This window comes from Pocillopora damicornis, chromosome 12 (assembly GCF_964200805.1).
Source record: "Pocillopora damicornis chromosome 12, jaPocDami1.2, whole genome shotgun sequence".
In the NCBI taxonomy this organism is placed as follows: Eukaryota; Metazoa; Cnidaria; class Anthozoa; order Scleractinia; family Pocilloporidae; genus Pocillopora; species Pocillopora damicornis.
The window spans coordinates 636615-660253 of NC_142681.1; the positions used below are offsets into that span (position 1 = coordinate 636615).

At 37.7% G+C, this 23639-nt stretch overlaps 3 protein-coding genes and 2 pseudogenes across 7 annotated transcripts; 1 reads left to right on the plus strand and 4 right to left on the minus strand.

The window, feature by feature from the left end:
* Positions 1–239: 239 nt before the first annotated feature.
* LOC149036001 (uncharacterized) lies at positions 240–5938 on the minus strand. 4 transcript variants are annotated; one of them, XM_089190281.1, is made up of 4 exons: positions 4759–5938; positions 3566–3804; positions 2803–2973; positions 240–1320 (listed from the first exon to the last, which is right to left on the minus strand). In XM_089190281.1, the coding sequence occupies exons 1-4, from the start codon at positions 5331–5333 to the stop codon at positions 1016–1018; spliced, it is 1290 nt and encodes a 429-aa protein (XP_089046407.1). In that variant the 5' UTR covers positions 5334–5938; the 3' UTR covers positions 240–1015. The 4 variants fall into 4 exon arrangements, with proteins under 4 accessions (XP_089046407.1, XP_089046409.1, XP_089046406.1 ...); XM_089190283.1 differs by having other exon boundaries at positions 2803–2970; positions 4759–5722; XM_089190280.1 differs by having other exon boundaries at positions 240–1317; positions 2803–2970; positions 4759–5713.
* Positions 5939–8942: 3004 nt separating this feature from the next.
* Positions 8943–16199, minus strand: LOC149036002 (neurexin-3-like; annotated as a pseudogene). The gene is made up of 5 exons (XR_016181892.1): positions 15490–16199; positions 13174–13397; positions 11857–12376; positions 10949–11178; positions 8943–10243 (listed from the first exon to the last, which is right to left on the minus strand). The product of XR_016181892.1 is annotated as a neurexin-3-like (transcript).
* A 231-nt stretch (positions 16200–16430) lies between these two features.
* Positions 16431–19179, minus strand: LOC149036003 (uncharacterized). Its single transcript, XM_089190284.1, has 2 exons — positions 18612–19179; positions 16431–18275 (listed from the first exon to the last, which is right to left on the minus strand). Exons 1-2 carry the CDS (start codon positions 19130–19132, stop codon positions 17576–17578), a joined length of 1221 nt encoding a protein of 406 aa, XP_089046410.1. The 5' UTR covers positions 19133–19179; the 3' UTR covers positions 16431–17575.
* A 60-nt stretch (positions 19180–19239) lies between these two features.
* LOC113668719 (chromodomain Y-like protein 2) lies at positions 19240–21049 on the plus strand. Its single transcript, XM_089190286.1, has 3 exons — positions 19240–19426; positions 19520–19605; positions 19775–21049. The coding sequence occupies exons 1-3, from the start codon at positions 19295–19297 to the stop codon at positions 19953–19955; spliced, it is 399 nt and encodes a 132-aa protein (XP_089046412.1). The 5' UTR covers positions 19240–19294; the 3' UTR covers positions 19956–21049.
* A 32-nt stretch (positions 21050–21081) lies between these two features.
* Positions 21082–23079, minus strand: LOC149036004 (uncharacterized; annotated as a pseudogene).
* Between the last annotated feature and the right edge of the window lie 560 nt (positions 23080–23639).

Here is a 23639-nt window from a genome sequence, read left to right on the forward strand (position 1 = left end):
CCATAGTTTTATAAGCAGAGAGAGGACTTTGCACATCGCAGGTGTTGTGGCAATTTTTTGAAAAAGAGATGACTGCTGAAAAACAAGACGAACCTCCATTTTATGTGAAAGAGGAATGCCTTATTAGTAATACTATTGGTATTATTATTATTATTATTATTATTATTATTATCATCATCATTCGTAAAAGAGTTGAACTGCGAGGTTACGGAGCAGTAAAAACACATTGAGTCCAGAGATGGAAGTTTTCAATTTTTATTTAAGTAAATTTGTATTTCACTCGCACTAAGTAATGGGCTCCTGACTTTTCCTACATTACCGCTTTTTTCACTTTAAGTTCTCATTAAATTGTTATATTTTTCTTTGATCTAACGAGCTGTGGTAATACACCACTCTTTTGCTACACTAAAAACTCACTGAAAACGTTCTTTAAGACAGGAAGTACATTTTTTAAATATCTTATAGTTACATTCTTCTTCTTTTACGTGATTATTATTGCATAAAAAATGCGGCGTGTAAATACATACTTATTATTACTTAATCACCACAGTTTCACGTTTCCTGCGTAAATCCATTGGTTAGTTTAAATACAGATGAAAGAAATACTACTAATAACGTGAGTCATTTACTACTTAAATTCAATCAAACTTTTCTGCAGAGAACGAATGAAAAATGACAACATAACGCAGATTATGTACTTAATAAACCGTTGGACAAAAATCAGTTATGAAATTTTTTGGTGTTGATATCTTATAGTACCTACATAGTTTGTTACTTGCAGAGAATAACGGGAACTGGTAAGAATTTCTGAAGCGGTTACAACGCTGAAAGATTCCCATTACCTAAACCTCTAAAAGATAGATAATATGAAGTATTGCTACGGTTGTTCTGTCATTTAACAGCCTGTTGATCTACTCTCGAACCCAGTCCTTCATAAAGCGCAATTTTATCTACACTGTTGAGGCTTAAGATTCTTCCGAGACTCCAGCTTTCAGAGGAGTAGACCAAGTCACTATCAGGCTACATCGATGCCGATGAGTAAAGCTGTCATGTAAAGAAAAAGGCAAAGCGGCAGCGAATCGACCAGAAGTGAAACTCCATTATGGGCCTTCTTGCTTTCGCTCACTGCTACACCTTTGGTGCTTTTACCTGGATCATTTACATTGTCGCCATCCCCATTGCCTGCACCAACATCTCCACCGCTACTGACGTTATTGTCGTCGTCTCTGGTGTTGTTTTTCTGCGCGGTGACATCTGTTCCATTGGAAACTGTTCTGTTCACATGTGAAGATTCCGTTGAGTTGATATGCTTCTTTACTGCTGCGGTGGAAATTTTTAATACTCATTAACTTTTGATGCGCTGTTAATATGATGATTGTATTATTAAAAAAGTTGATTTTGAAGATCATAGTGGGGTGGTGTAAAGCAAAATTGGTTTATTCAAATATAAGCGATTATCTTTTAGCTGCCTAGAATAAGGCAATTAGCTAAATCATGATGTATTTTCAACATTTATCGGAGATGAATTTGTCTCAGCAACCTCTACATTAGGCACACCCTTCTCTCAATGATGACGATGAAAGTGAAAGTTAAATTTACTCAAAATCAAACAAAATGTAAGATAATAAAGTCAAGAAAAAGTCCAATTTTTCCTCCTCAAGGGGTCTTTGATAGCGGGCCACTTTCTTTGAGGTAGGAAGCACATTTTTTGAATAAAATAAACATGTTTACGATGGTATTTGAATTCATCCTTGGCCAAACATAAACGACTCCACAAGATCACTTTCTCCAGGTATCGAAAACATTTCCATTCGTCCAGTGTTCTCAAAATTACCCTCGAAACAGCCAAACAATTTTCCTCCACGGCCAAAAATGACACAAAACCCACTTTGCAGCACACTTGCAACTGCTCAACCTACTAGCATCGAAAGACCCCCTTCAAGAGTAACGCACAACGATGTTTACAATGAAATGACTGCAACTAAACCACCAAAGAGAAAACTCGGCCACCTTTCGTAGAAAAATCATTGTTCAATAAAAACACCGCTTAACATTGCACATCAATTAAACACAATGTCACACGAGGCGACAAAGCTTCCTGAGAACCACACAAAATCAACTATAGTTAATTTCAATCAGACACTCATCTAGAGATAGCACCGAGCAAACCAATCCAGAAAAATATAATCGGCCCACTCAACAAATCATCAATCTTGCAACACAGCTTGCCGTTAAAGAATTGCTCAAATCAACATGTTTGGTGCAGCTCATCAACACCTCAAGCAACATTTGATTCAAAATTTTTCCAATCACTCTCGTCGTGAAGGAACAATAACAAGGATTGTGCTACGGTGCACAGAACTCCACTTCCTCTCGAACAACTCTCAACCATTTTCACAGCACGAGTAACATGTTTACTATAGGTTATCTGATGTCGTTCATCTGCCTAATAGTATCGTATTTCTCTCAAAGCGTGGTAAAATACGCGTTAAAAACACAGAAAAGCCAACATTTCACATTCTAAATGATGATTCTAGTCTACGAACCCGGGTTAATTCATTGAAATTTGAACACCTCTCAAACCAAAGAACCAAAAAACCGACGCTCTGATTGATGCGAGATACATACCCTAAACGATCTGATTAATGCTAGCAACATACCACTCTATACGCTAACAAAGAGTTATTTATTTATTTTTTTAAGTAACTTAAGAAGGGCAAACCGGCGGCGAAACGACTGGAGGTGAAACTCCATTATGGGCCTTCTTGCTTTTGCTTCCTGCTACTCATTTGGTGCTTTTACCTGGATCATTTACAATGTCGTCGCTCCCATTGCCTGCTCCTACATCTCCACCGCTACTGACGTTATTGTCGTCGTCTCTGGTGTTGTTTTTCTGTGCGGTGACATCTGTTCCATTGGAAACTGTTCTGTTCACATGTGGAGATACCGTTGAGTTGATATACTTCTTTACTGCTGCGGTGGAAAATTTTTTATACCCATTAACTTTTGATGCGCTGTTAATATGGTGATTGTGTTATTAAAAAAGTTGATTTTGAAGATCATAGTGGGGTAGTGAAAAGCAAAATTGGTTTATTTCATACAAGCGATTATCTTTTAGCTGCTTAGGACAAGGCAATTAGCTAAATGTATTTTCAACATTTATCAGAGATGAATACGTCCCAGCAACCTGTACATTAACCACACCCTTCTCTCAATGACGATAGTAAAGATAAGTGACATAGCAAAGTTGTTCTCTTTTTATCTCTCGGCGATAGGTTTGAAAAATTAGAACTTTCACAGAAGGCAATCTTGACGTTAGCGAAAACCAGAAAAGCAGCCTTTTATAATTTGTCTGCGAGGGCATGTGAGTGAGTTGAACAGATTAGTGTCAAAAAGAAGTCTTTGTTAAATAGTCCTTACCGGTAGATGTTGATGTTGGCGACGAACAGATTTCTGAGTCGTCGTCAGAATTTCAATATTCTGTAGCCATGACTCTTTCTGTTACCATAAAAGGTAGAGAACTATTAAGAAAAAGAATGGGTGTAGTATGATTTAAGTGTCTTACGTATTTCGCAGCTCCCTCCTTCGTACCCAATCCCTGTGCAGTCACACTCGGAGTATTTGATATGATCAACGCATCGACCTCCATTGGAACATCTTTGAGTCCGTTCTGCGCATGCTCCAGTGCAGTTGTCCACCGCCCCTCTTGGAGGAGTTCGAAGTCTCGCTTGCTCTAAGCGACCATTTGGAATTCGGTTGAATCTGATATTGCCAATACATTCTTGGAAGCTTATGGGCTTCTTACTGTGTTAAGACATGAATCCAGTCGTTAAAAAAAGTTTTACAAAGCATAGTTGAAGATGGAATGAAAAGTATGGTGAACTTTTCGCTGGGTCGTCCAATAAAGAAAGATATCAACCTTCGTCTCATTATTAAACAAGGACAAAACTTTATTTCCCCAACAAAAAGGAACCTAAGATCCTACTATGCCCTCCCAAATCAGATACAGAGATCTCGTAGGTGAACTGTGTAATGAAAGGTTCAAATGGGACAAGTACCCTGTATATTAGAAGGATCAACAATGTGGAAAGCGTCCCGTTTGTAGATAGACGGAGAAAGAACTCAGGAGTATTTTGTTCTCGTTCGTCGATTAGTAGAAGATATTTTGTGTCCAATTGTCAATTCTATAGATCTGAGACTCAAATTTTCTCGGAGATGGTTTTTTATTTCGTTACAATCATTTGACATCTTTCTATGATTTAAAAGCTATGATTGGAAATGATCTCTCGCTGAGTTGACTGGGAGAGTCGTGTGCACGGATTAATAATTCATATGAGCGTGAATTAAAAAAAACAAAGCGCGGACGCCATAATCATTCATTTATGAAGGTTAAACAAATGAAAGTTTTATAACGTTTAAACGATTTACGACTGAAACATGACAGTGAAATAGTAAATAAACTATGCAACTGAAAAATACATGACACAGTCTCCCTTCCTTCCACTCAGAAAAGAAGCTTACGAAAGGAAAGTAGTGGGTGAATAAATGAAGTATTGCAACGATTCTTTGAGAAGCAACTGTGTTTTAAGCTGATCTTTTCACTGAGCGTTTGAGGGCACGTCATTTTGTCAACCCTCGACCCTGACCTTGTTCTAGTTGTAACCGTCAGCAAACTCGAGTGCGTATATAGAAGCCATTAGTTGACGCATTTCTACGATGACAAAGTCATATCTCAACAATAATTAGTAGATACATTACCCGTAGAATTCCTCGAAAATACTTGGATAGGACAATTCAGTCAATTTAAATCCCCCTCCAATCACAAGACCAGCGACTTGGAGAGACTCGATGTTTTGGCGGCTAACGAAGGACGGAATATACTCTGTGTATGGAATTGGATCTGCGCTGTATACGTTTCCGTCAGTTGAATTAACAAAAAAACGTATTTCGCTCCCAAACAACTCAATTTTAACTTCATGCCACCCCGAGTCGGCGAAATCCACTTTATCCTCAATAAACCGCTTTTGGATAGAAACCATGTTTTGTCCCATCTTAACGCGGAGTCGAAGTTTCCCCTTTATCAGGAATAAATCCATGTGCTGGCCGTGTCTTTTCTCCTCTTGATAAAACATCATCATTTTAGATTTGCTCCAAGTTTTGAAATAGAATTGCAGAGTGGTATTGGCACGCCAATTCCATGGTTCATATTCAGCATGCGACATTAGTTTGCCGAGGAAATAATATCCTCCGCTTTCTCCTGCTACCTGGCTTATTGAGGGAGACATTGAACTCAACACATAGGTAAGGCTGAAGAAAATACCTCGCGCTAACATGGCTGCAACCTAACCTGCAACGTCAAAATGGCTGTCTTTTTTATGTCCAGAGGGTTGAAGCTAGCTTCTCTTTACATTATGAAGCTTTAAAACAGCGGGCAAACGTGCGCTGTGTTTTAATCGCACGCACAAATAAAATGATTCGCAGGTTCCCATCGGCCGCCGACCGCATAGTCACTATCGCAAGATGAGACGAGCTCATTGGCAAACACGAATTCTGAGTTTATCGCGTGAAACTCAAGAAGAAGAACAAAATAATAACAGCTCTCCACCAAGGCAAACGTCAACAGATTGAGTTAACTGTTGGAAATATAACCAGCTGTTAAAAGCCATATCGCTCCGAACCCTTGTAGCAAGCGTAATAAATGAGCGCTATTGCCAATTCACCTGTTTTCCACATTGAAGTCTCATTACCTTGGGTTATTCGACAAAGTTTAAAGAGATAAGATGCGTTCTATTTAGATGTAATTTTCTCTTTGGCCATTCACAGGCAAGATTGGTTTTTTCATATTTCTTGAAATGCAACTCAGTAGCACCGTGTATAAAGATTTCGTATTAAAGCTCGTTATTTTCATCCTCTACTATTTTAAAACAATATCCTCAGCGATAAAAATTAACCCCATTCGCTTGGCTGAGATTTTAGCCTGGCCTTTAATTGTTTACAAAATATGGAGTATTTATCTATGCATTTTTTGAGTCACTCCATTAAAAATTTACAACTTGATATTATTTGACGCCAAAATGCGAGCGTCTCGTTTGGTTTTGTTTCCACCCCACGGCAAAACCGTTTTTACTGCGATCACGTTGGGTGCTCACATTTTAATAAAAAGCAACATAAAACGGAATTATGGTAAAAGAAAATGCAGGAAAGACCGCCCGTCAAATAATTATTCACAGTTTTCCTTCTGTTTTTCTCTAAAAGTTGGTCTTGTAAAATAAACATGAGTGTTCTCACGCGACAATCATTCTTAATGCTTTTGCGGTGAGGAGTTTTTTTTTCACATTTCAGAGAGTGGTTTCGATTGATGTTGGTCATTTCAAGTTCTCTTTAGGGTTTCTTTCCGGCGAATTGACGCGCACGCAAATCATGGCTTGTACCAAAATACCACACAAAACCAAACAAACGTAAATTATTTTCAATATATTCGCGTTAAAGGGAGATACTGCCATGGTAACTTAAAACAAGATGATGTTATCTCTTTTAGCTCTGCTTTTCATGTGTGATCTCCTCGATTTTCTATTTTCTGCGTTTGTTATCACTTTGTGAACCATTTATTATAATATTTTATTGTTATATCGCTTATAACACGTGTTTCATTGTATAAGCGAAATATTTAATCAAACACAGTTTAACCCTGTTTAGAGGAGTCTTCAATTGATATATTTGAGTTTTTTGACAAACTGGTAAACCAATACAATAGCTAGTTATTTGAGAACGATTTTAAAGCTATAAGCTCTGATGACCTTGAATACTTATAATAACGATAATGATTGTAATTATGATATGGCAAAAGTATATCCTTTTCGAGCCGGCGCTGATCTCCTATTAAAGAGACCATCTTAAGATGCCCAACTAGAAAGAAATATATCATTCGATTTGTAGTATCAGTTCCTAAATGTGTACATTGAGACTTGCCATTCAAATTAACGGAAACGATTCTCATTAAAATATTTTATGTTTGTGACTATTTGTGAAGTCTGTTTTAAAGTTTTATCACACCCATTTTGAAATCACTGGTGGTCCCTGTAATCTGATTGGCTCTAATTGGTGCGATTTATTCTTGAATCGCACCATTTTTTGCTTTAAATCGCATCTTTTTCCCAGCCAATGAGAAGGCTACACTAAAAACCACACAACCAATCAGATTTCAAGGTTTACTGAAAATAATCAATCAAATTGCAGGAAAATGAAATACAATGAGTATCACGAAGCAAATTCTGCTGTTCCAAAACTCTTATTTTTTCCCCCCAAAGAATGGATGAATTTAATTTAAACCGACTCGGTACTGCATTGAACTGACCAAGTCTTGTACTTGGGCGATTTCAAAATGGATGTAATAAAGTGGTAATTGAACCTTGTGTTGTGAAATTTTGGTCTAAAATCATACTTATGATTTCAAATCACGCGTATGATTTTAGCCCAAATTGCACTCCACTCAGTTCAATTAACATTATTTATCACCTACTTTCATTGGCTCAGTGTTCTCTGGATAGCTTGGATGATTTTAGGTGCACATCGAGGCATGGATTTGACGCAACTTTTTGCAGTTTCCTTTTTCTTTGCTCACAACGAGTAATAACTGATATGCCTTTCAGAATTTTGCTTGACGTTATAATTCTCATCAATTTTATCCACTGTCAAGGGTGTAGAGAAAGTGTCTGAACTCCACTACTGAATATTGAAAGGTATCACTTGGTTGTTAACGAGAATGAGAGTATCTCCCAAAGGGATCCACTGTGACACCTGGTAAATTAAATTAAGATTTCTCCATTAGAATAAATTTTTCACCCTAGTCTCTCTGAAGAGTCTTGGTTTAAATATTAAATAATCCTCAAAGTTTCACATCACTACATTCACATTGCTCCTTTTCCCCCATACGTTTAATTCCTTGACAACGAAGGTTGCAGTTATCATGCTTACGCGAAGACAGTTGTTTGGCCTTGTTTTCGTTTTTTCTTTTCCACTTGCAACGGCACCCATTATTTATCGATTTTTGAAAGTTTTAAATTGTGGTCTTCTTGTCTCATCGCTAATCACCGCATGAAGGTTTCTGAAAATAAAAATTTAAAAGCAAATTAACAAGAAATCAAAATGTCTAGTTCTTATGTTCTATACCCAACTGCCTGAGAACAAAACTACACAAAAAATAATTACCAAAAGAAATTAGAGCTTTGATTAATTTGACCATTTTTAGGTTTTAAGGGGGGCATTCGATCATTTTTGTCCACTGAATATGAAACCATCGTTAAAACTTTTGTCTCTAATTGGCTACTTATGGGAAAGCTAATTGCATTTATTTACCCTGTGTCAGCTTAATTTTTTGTTGAAATAGATGCTCGTGACTAACCTGATATTGTCGATATGTCACCAAACCCAATAATACCAGACTGAATGGTACGACTAATTGTTTCACGTTATGAATGAAAAAAACTAACAACTTCTTACCTCACTGGCAGTCCAGACTCTGTTTTTTCTGGGGTTTGAATGTTATCTGTTATCTATTATATTCATATTCAGATATATCGAGTTCCAAAACTCATCTAATCAGTTTGAAGGGCGTTTCTTGATCATCCTTAACGACTGAGCACGCAATAACTTGCGAGAGACTGGTAACAAGAGCGAAGCATGAAGGAGCGTGGGAAGACAAAGAATATGTGAACCCTTCCCCTTTTGCGCGCCCATAGTTTTATAAGTAGAGAGAGGACTTTGTACATCGCAGGTGTTGTGGCATTTTTTGAAAAAGAGATGACTGCTGAAAACAAGACGAACTTCCATTTTGTGTGAAAGAGAAATGCTTTATTATCAATATTATTACTATTATTATTATCATTCGTAAAAAAATTTAACTGCGAGGTTACGGAGCAGTAAAAACACAATGAGTCAAGAGATGGAAGTTTTCAATTTTTATTTAAGTAAATCTGTGTATCACTCGCATTAAGTAATGGGCTCCTGACTTGCACTACATGTTAAATTTCACTCAAAATTATTGATTGACATGCTACATACAGCAGCAGTACTACTATTGTTGTCTCAGCCTTCTTGTCAACGATTGATATGTATTTGAAAACAAACCACGATCAAGTGCTGAGAGAAATTTTAAAAGCTTGCGCCATCGTTCCAGCCAATTAGAGGCAAAACTTTTACCAATCGCGCCTTGGCCACTTACGTTTCCCCGCGCCTAAGGTCGTTTGGTTTTTTCGCTTTAAGTTCTCATTTAAGTTGTTATATATTTCTTGATCTGACGAGCTGTGGTAATACGCCACTCTTTTGCTACACTAAAAACTCACTGAAAACGTTCTTTAAGACAGGAAGTACATTTTTTAAATATCTTATAGTTACATTCTTCTTCTTTAACGTGATTATTATTGCATAAAAGATGCGTGTAGATACATATTAATAATTACTTAATCTACACAGTTTCACATTTCCTGCGTAAATCCATTGGTTATTTTAAATACAGATGAGAGAAATACTCTTTAAATAAAACTAATAACGTGAGTCATTCACTGCTTAAATTCAATCATACTTTTCTGCAGAGAACGAATGAAAAGTGACAACATGGTGCAGATTGCGCACTTAATAAACCGTTGGACAAAATCAGTTATGAAATTTTTGGTGTTGATATCTTATAGAACCTATGTAGTTTACTGTTTGCAGAATAACAGGAACTGGTGAGAATTTCTGAAGCGGTTACCACGCTGAAAGATTCTTACTGTCTAAACCTCTGAAAGATAGATAGTATGAAGTATTAATACGGTTATTCTGTCACCTAACAGCCTGTTGATCGACTCTCGAACCCACCCCTCCATTAAGCGCAACTTTATCTACACTATTGAGGCTTGAGATTCTTCCGAGACTCCAGCTTTCAGAGGACCAGGACACTATCAGGCTACATCAATGTCGATGAGTAAAGCTGTCATGTAAAGAAAAAAGCAAACCGGCGGCGAAACGACCAGAGGTGAAACTCCATTATGGGCCTTCTTGCTTTCGCTCACTGCTACACCTTTGGTGCTTTTACCCGGATCATTTACATCGTCGCCATCCCCATTGCCTGCATTTACATCTCCACCGCTACTGACGTTATTGTCGTCGTCTTTGGTGTTGTTTTTTTGTGCGGTGACATCTGTTCCATTGGAAACTATTCTGTTCACATGTGAAGATCCTGTTGAGTTGATATACTTCTTTACTGCTGCGGTGAAAATTTTTTATACCCATTAACTTTTGATGCTCTATTAGTATGATGATTGTGTTATTAAAAAAGTTGATTTTGAAGATCGTGGTGGGGTGGTGTAAAGCAAAATTGGTTAATTTCATATAAGCGATTATCTTTTTGCTGCTTAGGGAAAAGCAATTAGCTAAATGTATTTTCAACATTTATTAGAGACGAATTCGTCTCAGCAACCTCTACATTAGGCACACCCTTCTCTCAATGATGATGATGAAGGTGAAAAGTTAAATCAATACGAAATTTACACAAAGTCATACAAAGTACAAAGTAATGAAGTCAAGAAAGAGACCAATTTTTCCTCCTCAAGGGGTCTTTGATAGCAGACCACTTTCTTGCAGGTTTCAGCCACGTGCAGTCGCCTTTCTGCACAGAACTGCCTAGACAGGATGTGTGACCTACTTTGTATTAGAGATTCACTTTAATTAACAAGAAAGGCAACAAATACCTGGAGTTAAATTGCAGGTTTAAGGTATTTTGGCTAACTCAAATGTCGTATGCAGAGCTAGTAGGGCATAGCTCCCCAAAAGGTGGCAACAGATTTGAAAGATTTTATGGTTAAAAAATTTATCACTTTGTCGAAAAACATAATGAATAAAAAAAAACAAGGCATTTCAAAAGGATAATGTAATCAAATAGAAAACATTATGTCTAGTGAGTGAATTATACCTTTTTGTTCACAAAAGCGACCGTAATACCCAGTTTTCTCACAATCACATTCGGCCCTGACCACCAGATCAACACAGCGTCCTCCATTTTGACACTTGTTCTGTTCCGCACTTGAACACGCCTCACCACTGCAGTTTTTAGAAATACCATCATACCGCACGAGCCTAGCATTCCGAAATCGCTTCGAATCGGTGCTGTATCTCACGAGAGCAACACATCCTTGAAACCAGCTGAAAATCAGAGAAAAAGAAATTGATATCTCCAGTTTGTTTCTTCATTTACCTAGAGGAGCAGGAAAAATTTATTTAAAAGAAGTAGATATATATGATTGCTTTAGGAGAGAAAAAAATTCAGTAGATTTTTTCTGTAATCTTGGGTTAAAAGCGAGTTGCGGCTTTTCTCTATCTCATATATTTATAACATCGTGACATTTTCTACTTAAAACGACATCGGGTAATTTTTTTTGTTTTAAATATCAATAAAAATTATGGGAAAACTATTCTACAGCGCAAAAAATCAGCCAATTTTAATTGGCTACCATGAAAATCAAATAAGCCTTAAAATTAATCCAATAAGCTTTTCACTTTTGACGTCAGCGGCTCAAAGCTGAAAATCAGTTTTATGATGTTGAATAGGGCAGACACACGACTCATCTACTACTTCAACCAAAATGTTATCAATTTTGATTTTGAATAATCATAAGGCATTGAAATGAAAATCACTCGCAATAGTATAACTAAGTTAGTTACTTTACTCAGGAATTGAATCAAAACAGTTAATTACAACAAATTTTCAATCAGACTTGTATTGCAAACGATGTCTGAAAAGAAATTACAATTGACTTTTTTACCTATCTCGTTATTTCGTTCATCTCGCTATATCACGCCACTCTCTTTCTCGTTTCTCACCTGTATTCTTGGCCTACTTTTTGGAACAGACCGGTCAGGGACCATACTTTGAGGGTTGGATCTCCCTGGGAATCAAGGAACGGAATTCCCCCAATGTAAAGAGAGTTTATTGCTTTGCCATCGAATCCAGATAACTGTGGGGGTGCCACGCAAGAGATCGTTTCAGCTGTAATATCATCGACGCTGAAATTGAGAAGAAAACTATTTCTTGCAATTGTCACCAGATGCTAGGTATCGTCGGTAAAGTTTTGACGAATCGTGCGTTTCTCAGGAAAGCACCGATTTCCCCGGACGTAAAGCTGAACGTAGCCATCACTGTTCAAGGACATTTCAAGGAAATCGTTATCAGTGTTCTTTATTTTGTTATCCTGATACAGGAGTAAAGCAGATCTACTTGCACCTGTTTTAAAGTAGAACTGCAGCTCACTTCTTCTGGACATGGCCCAACCTCTGAACTCTGCGAAAGACCAATCGGCACCTTCGTGGAAATGCAGCCCCGCTACGGAGTCGAGGAGAGCAACTAACGAGCAAAATAGAGCAAATACCTCCATGGCTATGATTCAAAGATCATTAATTGGTAGTTAAAAATTTAATGAAACGCCCGACTTGCTTCACTCTCGAGATTTATGGAGAAACTTCTGGATCAAACTTGAATGTCTTTACTAAGTGGCGAGATCAAATGGTCTGTAAGAACTCAGTCTTTCCAGACATTTACGGAGAAAATACAGTTTATTCAAAACCAGATGAAATGAAATATTAATAAACAGAAATTTAATCCGTCGATAAATCACAATTAAATTTACTTTCCTTTATTAATGGGTTACCAAGCGGTTACTCCGCCAGATGGTTATCGAGTCTTCATACTTACTCACATTTCAAACGCAAATCGGTTAACCAAAAGCATTAATTTCGCATAGTTGAGCGCAATTCAAGATGTCAGCGTAAGAAAAATCTGAATAAGTCTGGTTTGGATTATTTCCTTTCTATGGTTCAAAAAATCTAGGCTGTTTCTCTGCTGTCAGCCGGAATAGTTCTGAATTTATCTCACTTATGTCTTGTTTTCTAATCTGCTCTTAGACAACTCACACTAGAGAACCAAACAACTGAAAACAAAAAGCGATGTTGCCTGAACAGACCTTCAAACTAAGCAAAGGAGAAAACTGCTTCGACCTTAAACAGATTAAAATAGATTGAAGGAAATCGAGGAAAGACCTCGTCAATGAAGGTGAACTTTCCTGTACTAACAATGATTTATTTAGTTATAAAACATTTATGAATATATCACTCAAGTTAACAATTGAAGCTTATATCTGTTACCTCGGGAGCAGTTTGGACCATTGAATCGAGTCTTGCTGCAATCACATTCTCTCCTCACGATCTTGTTCACACATTTCCCACCATTGTAACATTTTCCTCCAAAACTGGGATCTTTGCATGCGTCACGGCAACCCTCCACGGCACGCTCACTTTTCCAAAGAGAGGCGCGGCGTAACTTTTGGTCGCCTACAGCGAACTTTGGTGTTTTTATACACCCCTCAAATCTAGGAAGGAAGAAAACAATTCAAGTTTGTGCCATGTGCTTTTTATTATTTATCTTTGATGGGTCAGATGTTGTTTTGATCAAGTTATCCACAACTGAAGTTCTTTGTACATCCCGCGATCAGTGTTAACTATCAGATAGAGGTGTGTGTCACGATGTTGTCTTTTGGGTAGTTTGATTGTTTTTTATCTTATCTTCTTAAAGAAAGGCATAACTTAGGCATAACTAATTTATTATTTTTTAAAAAAAAAGCGTTATTATTGATCTCTCCTTAAAGTTTGGTTTCAGGGTCAAAATCTCCACTCAAACTGAGTGATTTTCTTGATCTCAGTTCTTTTTATCTGTGCGCTTAGCCTCTAACCTAAGTACGCTTAAACACTTAAAGCTGTTCTTTTTGTTACATCGATAAATTTATTAACTTATTTGATTGAAGGAGATCCCACTCAGACCTTTTAATGACACGCGTGTAATTCTCAGTTCTTGAAAATTCTAAATAATGGCTGTGAACAAAGATCAAAAATCAACAGAAAGTAGGTGATATTCCGATTTGTCTTCACCGGGCGCAACAAACTGCTTGCATTTGTTTTATTGACGCTTTTCCATCAGACCAATATTCAAATACACATCGAAAGAAATGCGTAGTAATTGCGTCCGTGCCTTACTTTGCTCTGTGATCGGTCCGCTTCAGGGAGTATGTATCTTTTTGCTTTGAGGTTTCATTTGCACCTTGAGATATTATCCCGATTGTTTTGATCACTTTAGTTTATGTTATACGACACTCAATCCAAAAGCGCTCTTAACTTAGCTAAGCGATTAATTCTGATTGGTCGCGCAACCACAGACTGATCACAATGCGCATGCTCGCAACTTTTCCTTGATCGATTTTAAAATATTACTGAAGAAGAGGATTTGCCCGGAGTTACGTCATGAATCACGAAAACCAATCAGAACAAAGCAAAACACTGTAAGAAGCCAACGAGAACTCGGGATAAAAACATGTTTTTATCCTGGGTAAACAGAAAGGTTCACCCTGGTAAGAGTTTTTCAAAATGTATCTTTGTGCTCTGGGTTTGCGTCAGCGACTTGCACCAAAGGAGAATCTTATTTCACAACTGATGAATTGGTTGACTTTTCGCCCACCGGACTGGAATCATTTTCACGCATCCTCTACTGGCTGAGTAACCATGTTGAGAGAAACTTAAACGATACCAGGAGTTTCAAGTATGCAGCCGGATTAAAGATTCACTAAGTGCAAGGATGGTAAATCCCTAATCAACGAGCCAACATAAATACAAGTGACAAACGAACAAAAAATGAATTTCGAGAATTCATGATCAGTGAGATGATTGAATATTTCGCAGGTGTCAAAAAACAACAATTATAGCTCTCGCTCTTGATTGATAAGATCGTTACATAACCAACTAGGATCATGTCATATCTGACGCGCACTCACATCATAAATTACCAATGGTTTGCTGTAAGAGGTGATTCTAACTTAAAGTTTGTAAACGCATCAACGCATCTTTATTGCGTGATTTGACCAATCATATGAAAGCCTCAGAGAAGTAGTACCACGATAATAACTTTCCAAATGAAAGCAACTAAGTGGGTCTATTTTCCTGTACAAGGCAGGTCTATCTTTTTGTTCTATTCGAAATGCACACTGTGGTCATTTAGGGAAAGCCAGCCGCCTATATACACTTACATCAGTAGTACCTTATATTATTTTTTCCACGGTGATTGAAATGTTTTGTTCTTCATTATTTTCAAATAAGCTTGGGGTTTTTTCTTTCACAGATGATGGGAATAGGTTCAGTTGTGGTTAAAACATTTACGAAAATCCTTAAATATACTTACGAATGTCACTAAAGGTCAGCACATTATACCATGCGAATTTTTAATACATTGGCGCACTAGGCAACCGACAGTAAATTTTGCAACATGGTCCTCTTAAACTGGCTATGATTTCACTAGAATATGATCTTAGCGATGAACAGCAGCCAGTTTCCATTAGGCCTCTGGTTTAAATAAAATCCTGTAATAGTATTTGCCTGTCTGGGTCCTTGTTTATTCTTATTGGTTGACTAACTTACCCGCCAAATGCTAAAGCAGTCGAAAAAGAATCGCGAAAATTCCACTTGATTTTGCCCCACTCTTGGAGCGGGAAGAAGCTCACAAAAAAAGGCCCATATTTGTTGAAGTCAGTTCTTTTAAGTCCGCGACAGAGATAGATTAATTCCAAGCTGTCCACCTCTACAATCACTGATTCGGACATTCGTTGTAAAGTGAGTTTGTGCCATTTGAGGTCGGCAAACGAGCCGTTTATAAACCTCTGATTTCCCGTGCATTTGCCCATAGAAATACGAGTCTTAATAGCCCGTTTAACAGGAATGCATCCATGAACTCTTGAACGCTGCCATCATCCATGTAAAACAGCATTCCATGTGTTTTTGTTGTTTTGAAGCGGATGACGATTGTGGAATTATCTGTAAACTGTACTGATCTGTAAGCAGAGTAAGCAAAGTTGCCATACTTCCAGGTGTTGTCTTTTGAATTTCTTCGCTGTGAAAGTCCGCCATGGATGGATCGCTGGCAGATGGTAATCGCCAAACAAATCTGAACAGTTAGCCACACTTTTAACATTTTAAGTAAGATTCGATTTGGGCTACAAACTGTTCCCCTCGCAAAATATATCATTTACCGAACACGGAGCAAAAATTTTCGCGCTTTTTATGCGATCTAAGCTCTGTAAAGGTACTGAAATTAAAATTCCCGCAACCAGATGTTTGCAGCTCTTCTAAAAAGCGATAACATTGCAGTTAGGGATGAATTGTGAATTTAAATGACCTCTCATATTCCTGTGTATTGACAACTGAGGGGAGACGTAATCCCACAATTGATTGACATTGATTTGAAAATAATTACCCTGATCATTGCCTTAGTTTCTTTTTTAAAAATCCGTTGTTTAACCTAAAGTTAATGTTTGGTCGAACAGAAAATTATTCTTTGATAATTAAAAAAAAAATGGACGTGATTTCAAACGTATATGTCATTTAAACCATTTAATTTTGAAACGTCGTATGTTTCGAGTTATTTTTATGACATCATCGGCTGAAGCTCTTTTAATAAAATCTGTATTCATTTGCACTCAAGAAGTTCTGTTGACCACTTTCGTACATATATTTGTTCTTAACTCTTTACGAGTGGCTCAGGATAATGAGAAATTACATTGAAATCCAGATTGTCCTTCAATTCATCTGAAAAACGCTGTTTGCATTCATAGAATCTAACAGATATTGGTTTAAATTGCAGAAATGAACCATGCCAAACTTGCTTTTAAGAGGTGAGAAATGATAAGTTCAAAAGTACTCTTAATCATATTATGAATTGGTTGGTCTCTTTCGCGCTTAAACTGAAGTACATTAGCTAAAACAGCCTAATTTCGCTAAAAGAGCGTTTTGTAAAGTGTTTAAAGATATTGTAAAAATTTTCAAAAATGTTGTCGAAATCGACCTCCTTAGGTGAGTGCTGAAATCATTGACTTTTCTTGCGATACTAGACATGATGCAATATTCTAAACTAGCAGTTTCTATTCTTCGAGAATTCTCATGGTAGAAGTCCAGTATCTGTTATCAAGCAAGATTTGTGGGGCTGAAGAAGCTATTTCTAAAAAAATTATATCAGACCGCATCAACCGAAAGGATTTTTAATTATTGACGTTCTCTTTTCCTTGAAGAATTCTTGTTCATGTTAATGCCCGTCCTAACTTCTGATCTTACAATGTCAAATTTCGTTCATTCACATCAGGGCCATAAGAGGTCGTCAGACAACTTCTTCTCTTGCTCAGCGACATTTCAGCAAGTTTTCTCGAGGATCAAGACAAATACTCCAGTTTTTTTTTACATTATTGAATTACCACCATATCGACAAGCAAAAGAAAGATATGTTTGAAACTGATTCATCTCATCCATGATTGGGCCATGAGTATCAGAATGTCTTTGGTGTTTGGGCTCATTCGGATACGAAGACAATATCCTCACTTGAATTATGCTTCCCATGAATTCAATCACCTTCAAAATTTTCGGCTTCAGTACATCTTGCTGAAAAGTTATTTAGTTACTAAATCCATTGTTTAAAACCTATCAGACGAGCAGAGCTACCACACAAATATTGAAGTATTTACAGATTTATAAGGGTGTTGGCAATTGACATAGTCACTTCAAAGTAAACGAAGACCCATGATCCGAGACTTCGTAAAGCACTGTTCTTTTTTGCCATCACAGCCGAGGTATTATAATTGACAGAACTGCCAAGAGGAACTCCTGCTGAGCTGGGGAACAGTACTGTTGGCGGAAGCGAGCTCGTGTGAGTTGTAACAAGATGTTGTGAACGGTTGAAGAGACCTGGAACCGAGTGCGAATGACGCACAACTGCTTTGTCGGCATGTTGCCCTTCCACTTTAGGAGTTTCTCGTGCATGCGTCGTCGCTGACTGGAAACGGGTTATGCTTGACCTCCAACTTATTTTAGATGAAGACGTGGCTTTCACAATCATCTCGCCCTTGGATAAAACGGTAGGCGTGATTTTGCTAGAGAAGCCCAGAGATGTTGAGGGAGATAAAGGCGAAGCGCTAACTTTGGCTGAATCACTGAAATTCGCTTTGGGAAGGGCTAAGTAACGCCTGCAGGTCACTGCTCTATTTCCGTATCCGGGACATTCGCATTCTTTCATGGTAACGTCAGCAATTGGATCACATTTCCCGCCAGAACTGCATTCACTCTGACAGTTGGCACCAGTCAAATTGCTATGAAGCAGTGCTAATGGCTTGGGACTGTGTTCAGGTGTAGTTTGAGTCACATGACCAATGCAACCCTGGAATCTGCGTAAATCAAAGTTGTCAACAGGCATAAAAGGTTTATAAACTGAACTACAACCTTAAACGTAATAAATATGACGTATTTTTCAGTATTTAATGATAATTTTTTCGCCTTGTAAATCACTTGGTAAAGTTTTAATACTCTCAAGTTATGCATTTTTCATAAGCATTTTGACATCTCATCTCATTTTTTTCTTGCAAAAGTTTTCTTTTCATTCTGCTATCTTGAATAAAAAGAAATGTTTTCATGCGATTTGAAATAGATGTGCGTCTGTAGGGTGTGTTAGATGTCTGCCTCATATAGAATGATAGTAATAAAGAAACCATTTTTCTACTTACTCAGTAAATTCGGAGCCGCTTTGTGAATTTGCCAGATCCAGAGAATTGATATGCAATGGAATATTACCCACGTGGAGAATTTTCCAGTCTTGTGAATCAGAAGCGGTAAATTGGCAGGGAAAAGATTCTGTTTTACATCCATCCACAGTTAGGGTGACTTCTTCATTCCCTCTTGTCAAGCGAACTCTATGCCAAAGAGAATCAGAGAAGTTTCCATTAACTATCAGTTCTCTTTCTCTGCAGGTGTTAAATCTTACCCGCGCGCGGAGCTTTCCTTGGACAAGGAACAAATCGAAGAATTTGTAGTTGCCGTCACCTTGGTAAGCGAGAATGGCAGTGGGCTTGTTAGTTTTGAAAAGGAATGATAGCTCTCCAAGTATTCGCCATGCCTCAAATGCTGCATAAGGAGACTCTGTATTGTAGGCAAAGAAGGCACCTTCACTGGTGTTTTCCGAAAGAATTTCTCCCTTGATTTCTTGTGCGAAAAGACCGAAAAGTATTAGGGAGACACACGAGTACATCGTTCAGTTCTATAACGAAACGCTGTCGCAGTTTTCGCAAAGCGCACGCAGAAATTTAGGACAGTCAGTGGTTCGTGACGCGGGCTCTATTCTGTACATTTCGACGCTGCTGAGTCTGCGTAGCTTGGTTGTGAAGCAATCGGAAAGCTATCAGTGAGCGAAATGCCAAGAATTTTGTTTTACAAATCGCTGAATGATCTCAGTACCGCGGATTTTTACACAGAGAGAAAGAGAAAAAAATCTAGATTCTACGAGATCGAAAGAGTCGTTTCAAAAAGAGTCAGTAAGAAAAAGGTAAGCGAATCTGCTTTGCTCCGAGTGTTTGACTGAAATGAATCTCTCTTTCATAACGAATACTCGTTAAACCTTACTCAATCGTTGGTCTAGATTGAATATTTCATCAAGTGGAAGGGCTACTCGAGCCTACAAAACTCCTGGGAGCCAGAAGAGAATTTAAACGCCTTTGCTTTGAGGTGAGATATCATGTGTGATTAACAGCTTTATAATTACACAAAAAAACAGGAGAAATCCGTTACATTGGTTTTCTCTGTTGATATTCTGTGCTTGTATGTAATAATTTCCTATTCAATGTAAAAATTGTAATGCTATTTTTTAAGATGAATGTTTTTTCCTTGCCCTTAGGTCATTCAACAACCCAAGGCTCACACAGCAAGAGATTGCTGATGCCAGTGAGGGTCTCCACATTGGTATTTTAGAGCAATTAAAATCAAAGTCCCAATTACCCACTGTCATTGCTTTTAACCACACTTATTTTAACTTTTTGTTTAAAGATAAGGGACGGAAAAGTAATGACAGTGGATAATCCTTGAGAAACAGGATTTTATAAGATGCCACTTTGAATTCCTAATGGATGGCACAGGCTAATAGATAGTATAGGGGATGGGGTGCAAATTGACTTTCCTGTGAAGGTCAGATTGTTTTTGTCATGGAGTCCAAAGACTCAAAGCTTGACAGGGGAGTCAATTACACCTTGCCCATGATATAGGCCAGAAAAATTGAGTATTTCTTTTTGTAAAGCAGCATGTAGCCTGACATGAGACAAATTAAAGAAACCAAGACTCGATTTGATTCTATTTGGCATTGTGTATTTATTACAAAATAGAAAATCTATATTTTTGTAGTAGTTCATCACATATTCTTATATTGAGTCAAATTTTTCATATTTACAACCTAGAAGTACATGCGGTGTGCAGGCTGTTTTACAATTTGTTAAGAAAGTATAAAGAACACAAGAGTAGACCTCCACTTCATTGAATGCCAGAGAACATTTTTACAATCCAAAGAACAAAAAAATCAATAGTTTTGTAGTATTTGAGATTGCTATCCCAATCATTGTTGTTATTGTTCTATTTTTCAATACTGAGTTCTCTCCATTGTTCAGTGCAGTGGTGGTCTACTGAGACTACCCTAGATATATATGTTACCCTCATGGTAAACTAAGCGTTACTCAGGTTCTTCAGGATCAAATGTTGTTTTCCTTTTCTTGCTCCTTGCCTCAAGGAGATCTTTTTCCCAGTATTCTGTATTTGATTTATTATATGGCCTTTTCTCCCTTTCTGATTTACGTAGTGCCCACTGTCTGGCCTCAACTTTTAGGACATCTGAGGCAGCATCCCATTTATTTGATATATGTAATACAATGTTTCTAGCATAATCATTGTTTTTCTCCACACCCTGCCCTGTGAAAATTTTTACAGACTTGTGGGTCCTGAAGAACTTGGGGATATGGAACACCATAGCATGGATATATGGTGTTATTCGTGCACATTCATAGCCCTTTCTTTTGTCTCTTAGAGAAATGAAAAGGTTTACCCAGCTTTTAGCCTTTTCAAAAAAATCTGTAATTTGCTTATCTGAATTTTGACCACTTCCAATAAATGTATATAGTTCCCTAAAGTCTTCCCATATTTTCTTGACAGTATTTGAAGTTGAAGTCTGAACAACACTTAAAATTTTGCCTGGGAGCTCTCTCAGGAGTTGCTTTTTGTCATTCCCAAGCAAACTTGTAAAATCATAGGTGCCTGATCCCTTTCCATCAGCATTGGTTTTTTCCCAGATATCAAAACTAACCCCACATGAGCGCACTGCAGCCTGCAGCCTGCAGCCTCTCTCGATGAACACCTTTCTTTTCTCCCCTTTTCTTATTTAAATCATCTTTTTTGTCCCACTGTAATACATCCTCCAGTAAATTATTTAGTAACACATCAACTACTCTAAGCAAAAGGTGCAATTCGTCTAAAATTACATGATCTAACTCAATGTTTAATAGAGGCTCATGTTCACAGCAAAAATTTTCTCTGCCCTTTTTTGATAATTCTTTTAATTCTTTTAGTGTTCTTTGCAATGGTGGCTTATTGTAAAAATCTTCCTCATGGTTCATATCCCATCTTTTATCTTTGTGAACTTTGCACCAGGCACAAGCATAGAATGAGGTGGCACCTTTGAGACCCAACATGATTAAAATGAATTTATAATCTCCCCCCAAAAAGAATTCAAGTTTTATTTCTTTCCCATTCATTGTGATTTTGGTCATTGAATTTAGATCATTTATGTCTGAAAAAACATTAGCAAATGACTCCTTGAGTGTTTCTTAATTTTCTGAGCCCTTCACAATGGCGATTGTGTCATTTCCCCTTGCTGACATTAAATGACTGTTATTTTGCAACAAAGCAAAGAAAGAATGATAAAGGTTGTATTGCGAGTCATCCTTGCCCCATCCCCCGATATTTTAACTTTAACAATTTCATTTTCAAAATCAAATTCTGGATTTTGGTCGATTAAATCTTGCACCCTTTCCTTCAGAAGTTCCTTGAATGAAACTTCTACCCCCTCAGCCCTCCCAGGTGTAGATACAATATGGCACATGTCATTTAGTTGTGTTCGCCGTTGCTTGATTATATATGATTTAGGAAGATCATTATACATTGAGAACTCATGATAAAATGAGTCCCCCACACAAAATTTGTCTAATAGAAATAAAATTTTATCTACTTTTTCTTTTTCCTCTTCTGAAAGGGAGTCAAACCCTGTGGCAGTGTTTTCTTGCTGGTCATCACTGGCCATTTTTACATTATGCTTGCTTCCAGTCTAAACTTCTTTCATGGCAACTGACTCAATTTCTAGTCCAAAGGACTTGGCAAACCACAGTGCTGTCTGAGCTCTTGTCATGAAAGTCTTCAAAGTCCTCGACTTTTTCTTTACTTGAGAAATGTCTTTCCCCTTGTAGTCTTGCTGAGCTGTCTGCAGGCGTTCAATATAATCAATTAATTTTTATTTGTAGTCTCAGCTTTTTCAACATCATCTTGAAGTGTTCTTATTTCAGCTTGCATTTCATGAAGCATTTTTCTCTTTTCTTCCTCCAAATTTGCATAGTTTGATTTCCACTCTTCAATTTCTTCATGCAGGGAAGAGTTCAACTCCTTTAGTTGTTCATTTTCCCTCTCCAGCTCTGCTGCTGACTGAACATGTCTCTCAAACACATGGAACTTTTTTATTTTCGAGTTTAGGGCAAGGCCCTTTCTCCCCCTGATCTGCTTGTATTGAGACTTCACAGAAGAAGCTAATTTTCGCAGAGATTCATTCAACTCTTCTCTCACTTCTTCCGATTTTCTGATAGAAAACAGATTGCTAGGAATAATAAGTTCAAACAAGTCTATGTAAGTTTTATATTTTTTCCTCATACGTTTCTGAAATACTTCCAGCGTGATCGGACCTTGCGTCAGTTCACCATCCACGTGTTCTTCTTCCTCTGTCCCTTCATTTTCTGGTTTATCAAGGAATTCATTCCAAGCTTTAAGCATAGGGAAAGGTATGTCAAAGGTAAATGCAACATTTTCCGCCATGGACTGTGAGACATATTTCAGTGAAGGAGGTTGTGGTGCCAATTTCGTATTAAATATATAGTTGGGAGGAGGTGCGTCCGTCATTGTAAATGTTTCAAGTGATTACGAAACTGGAGAGGTAAGATGTTTTATTACTTTATTGCAAAATAACAGATTGAGACCGGAAAGAAATGAGAAACTTGCGTCACGTTTATGCCTAAATTGAAAGTCACGCAACCATGTCACGGAATGGATAGCGTTACGGCAAAGCACGGTTATTTTTTAATATCACCCTTGAACCAATCAGTTTTCTTTATTTATATCATCTGACCTATGTAAACAAGCTAAGACACGAAGCCTTTGAATGAACAAATGGCGTCGGAAACCATTTGTTCGGGAAGAACCGTCGATCCAACTTCTGCGATATCCTTTCTGCGTGACTAAAGGCGAAAGTTCTGTTCGCGATGAATACTGCAAATCTTCAACTTTACGGGGATCAAAGAGAATGCCACATTCATCCAAAAAAGCGGCACAAAATGAGAGATAAGAGACCCCTGTTCGCAGCGCGATGCTCGCAACCTACCAATATTGTCTTCTTTCGCGGATGTGCAGGGTCGAAGTTTGGCTATTTCAGCCAATTTACTGTGTTTGTATGGAAGTGCAAT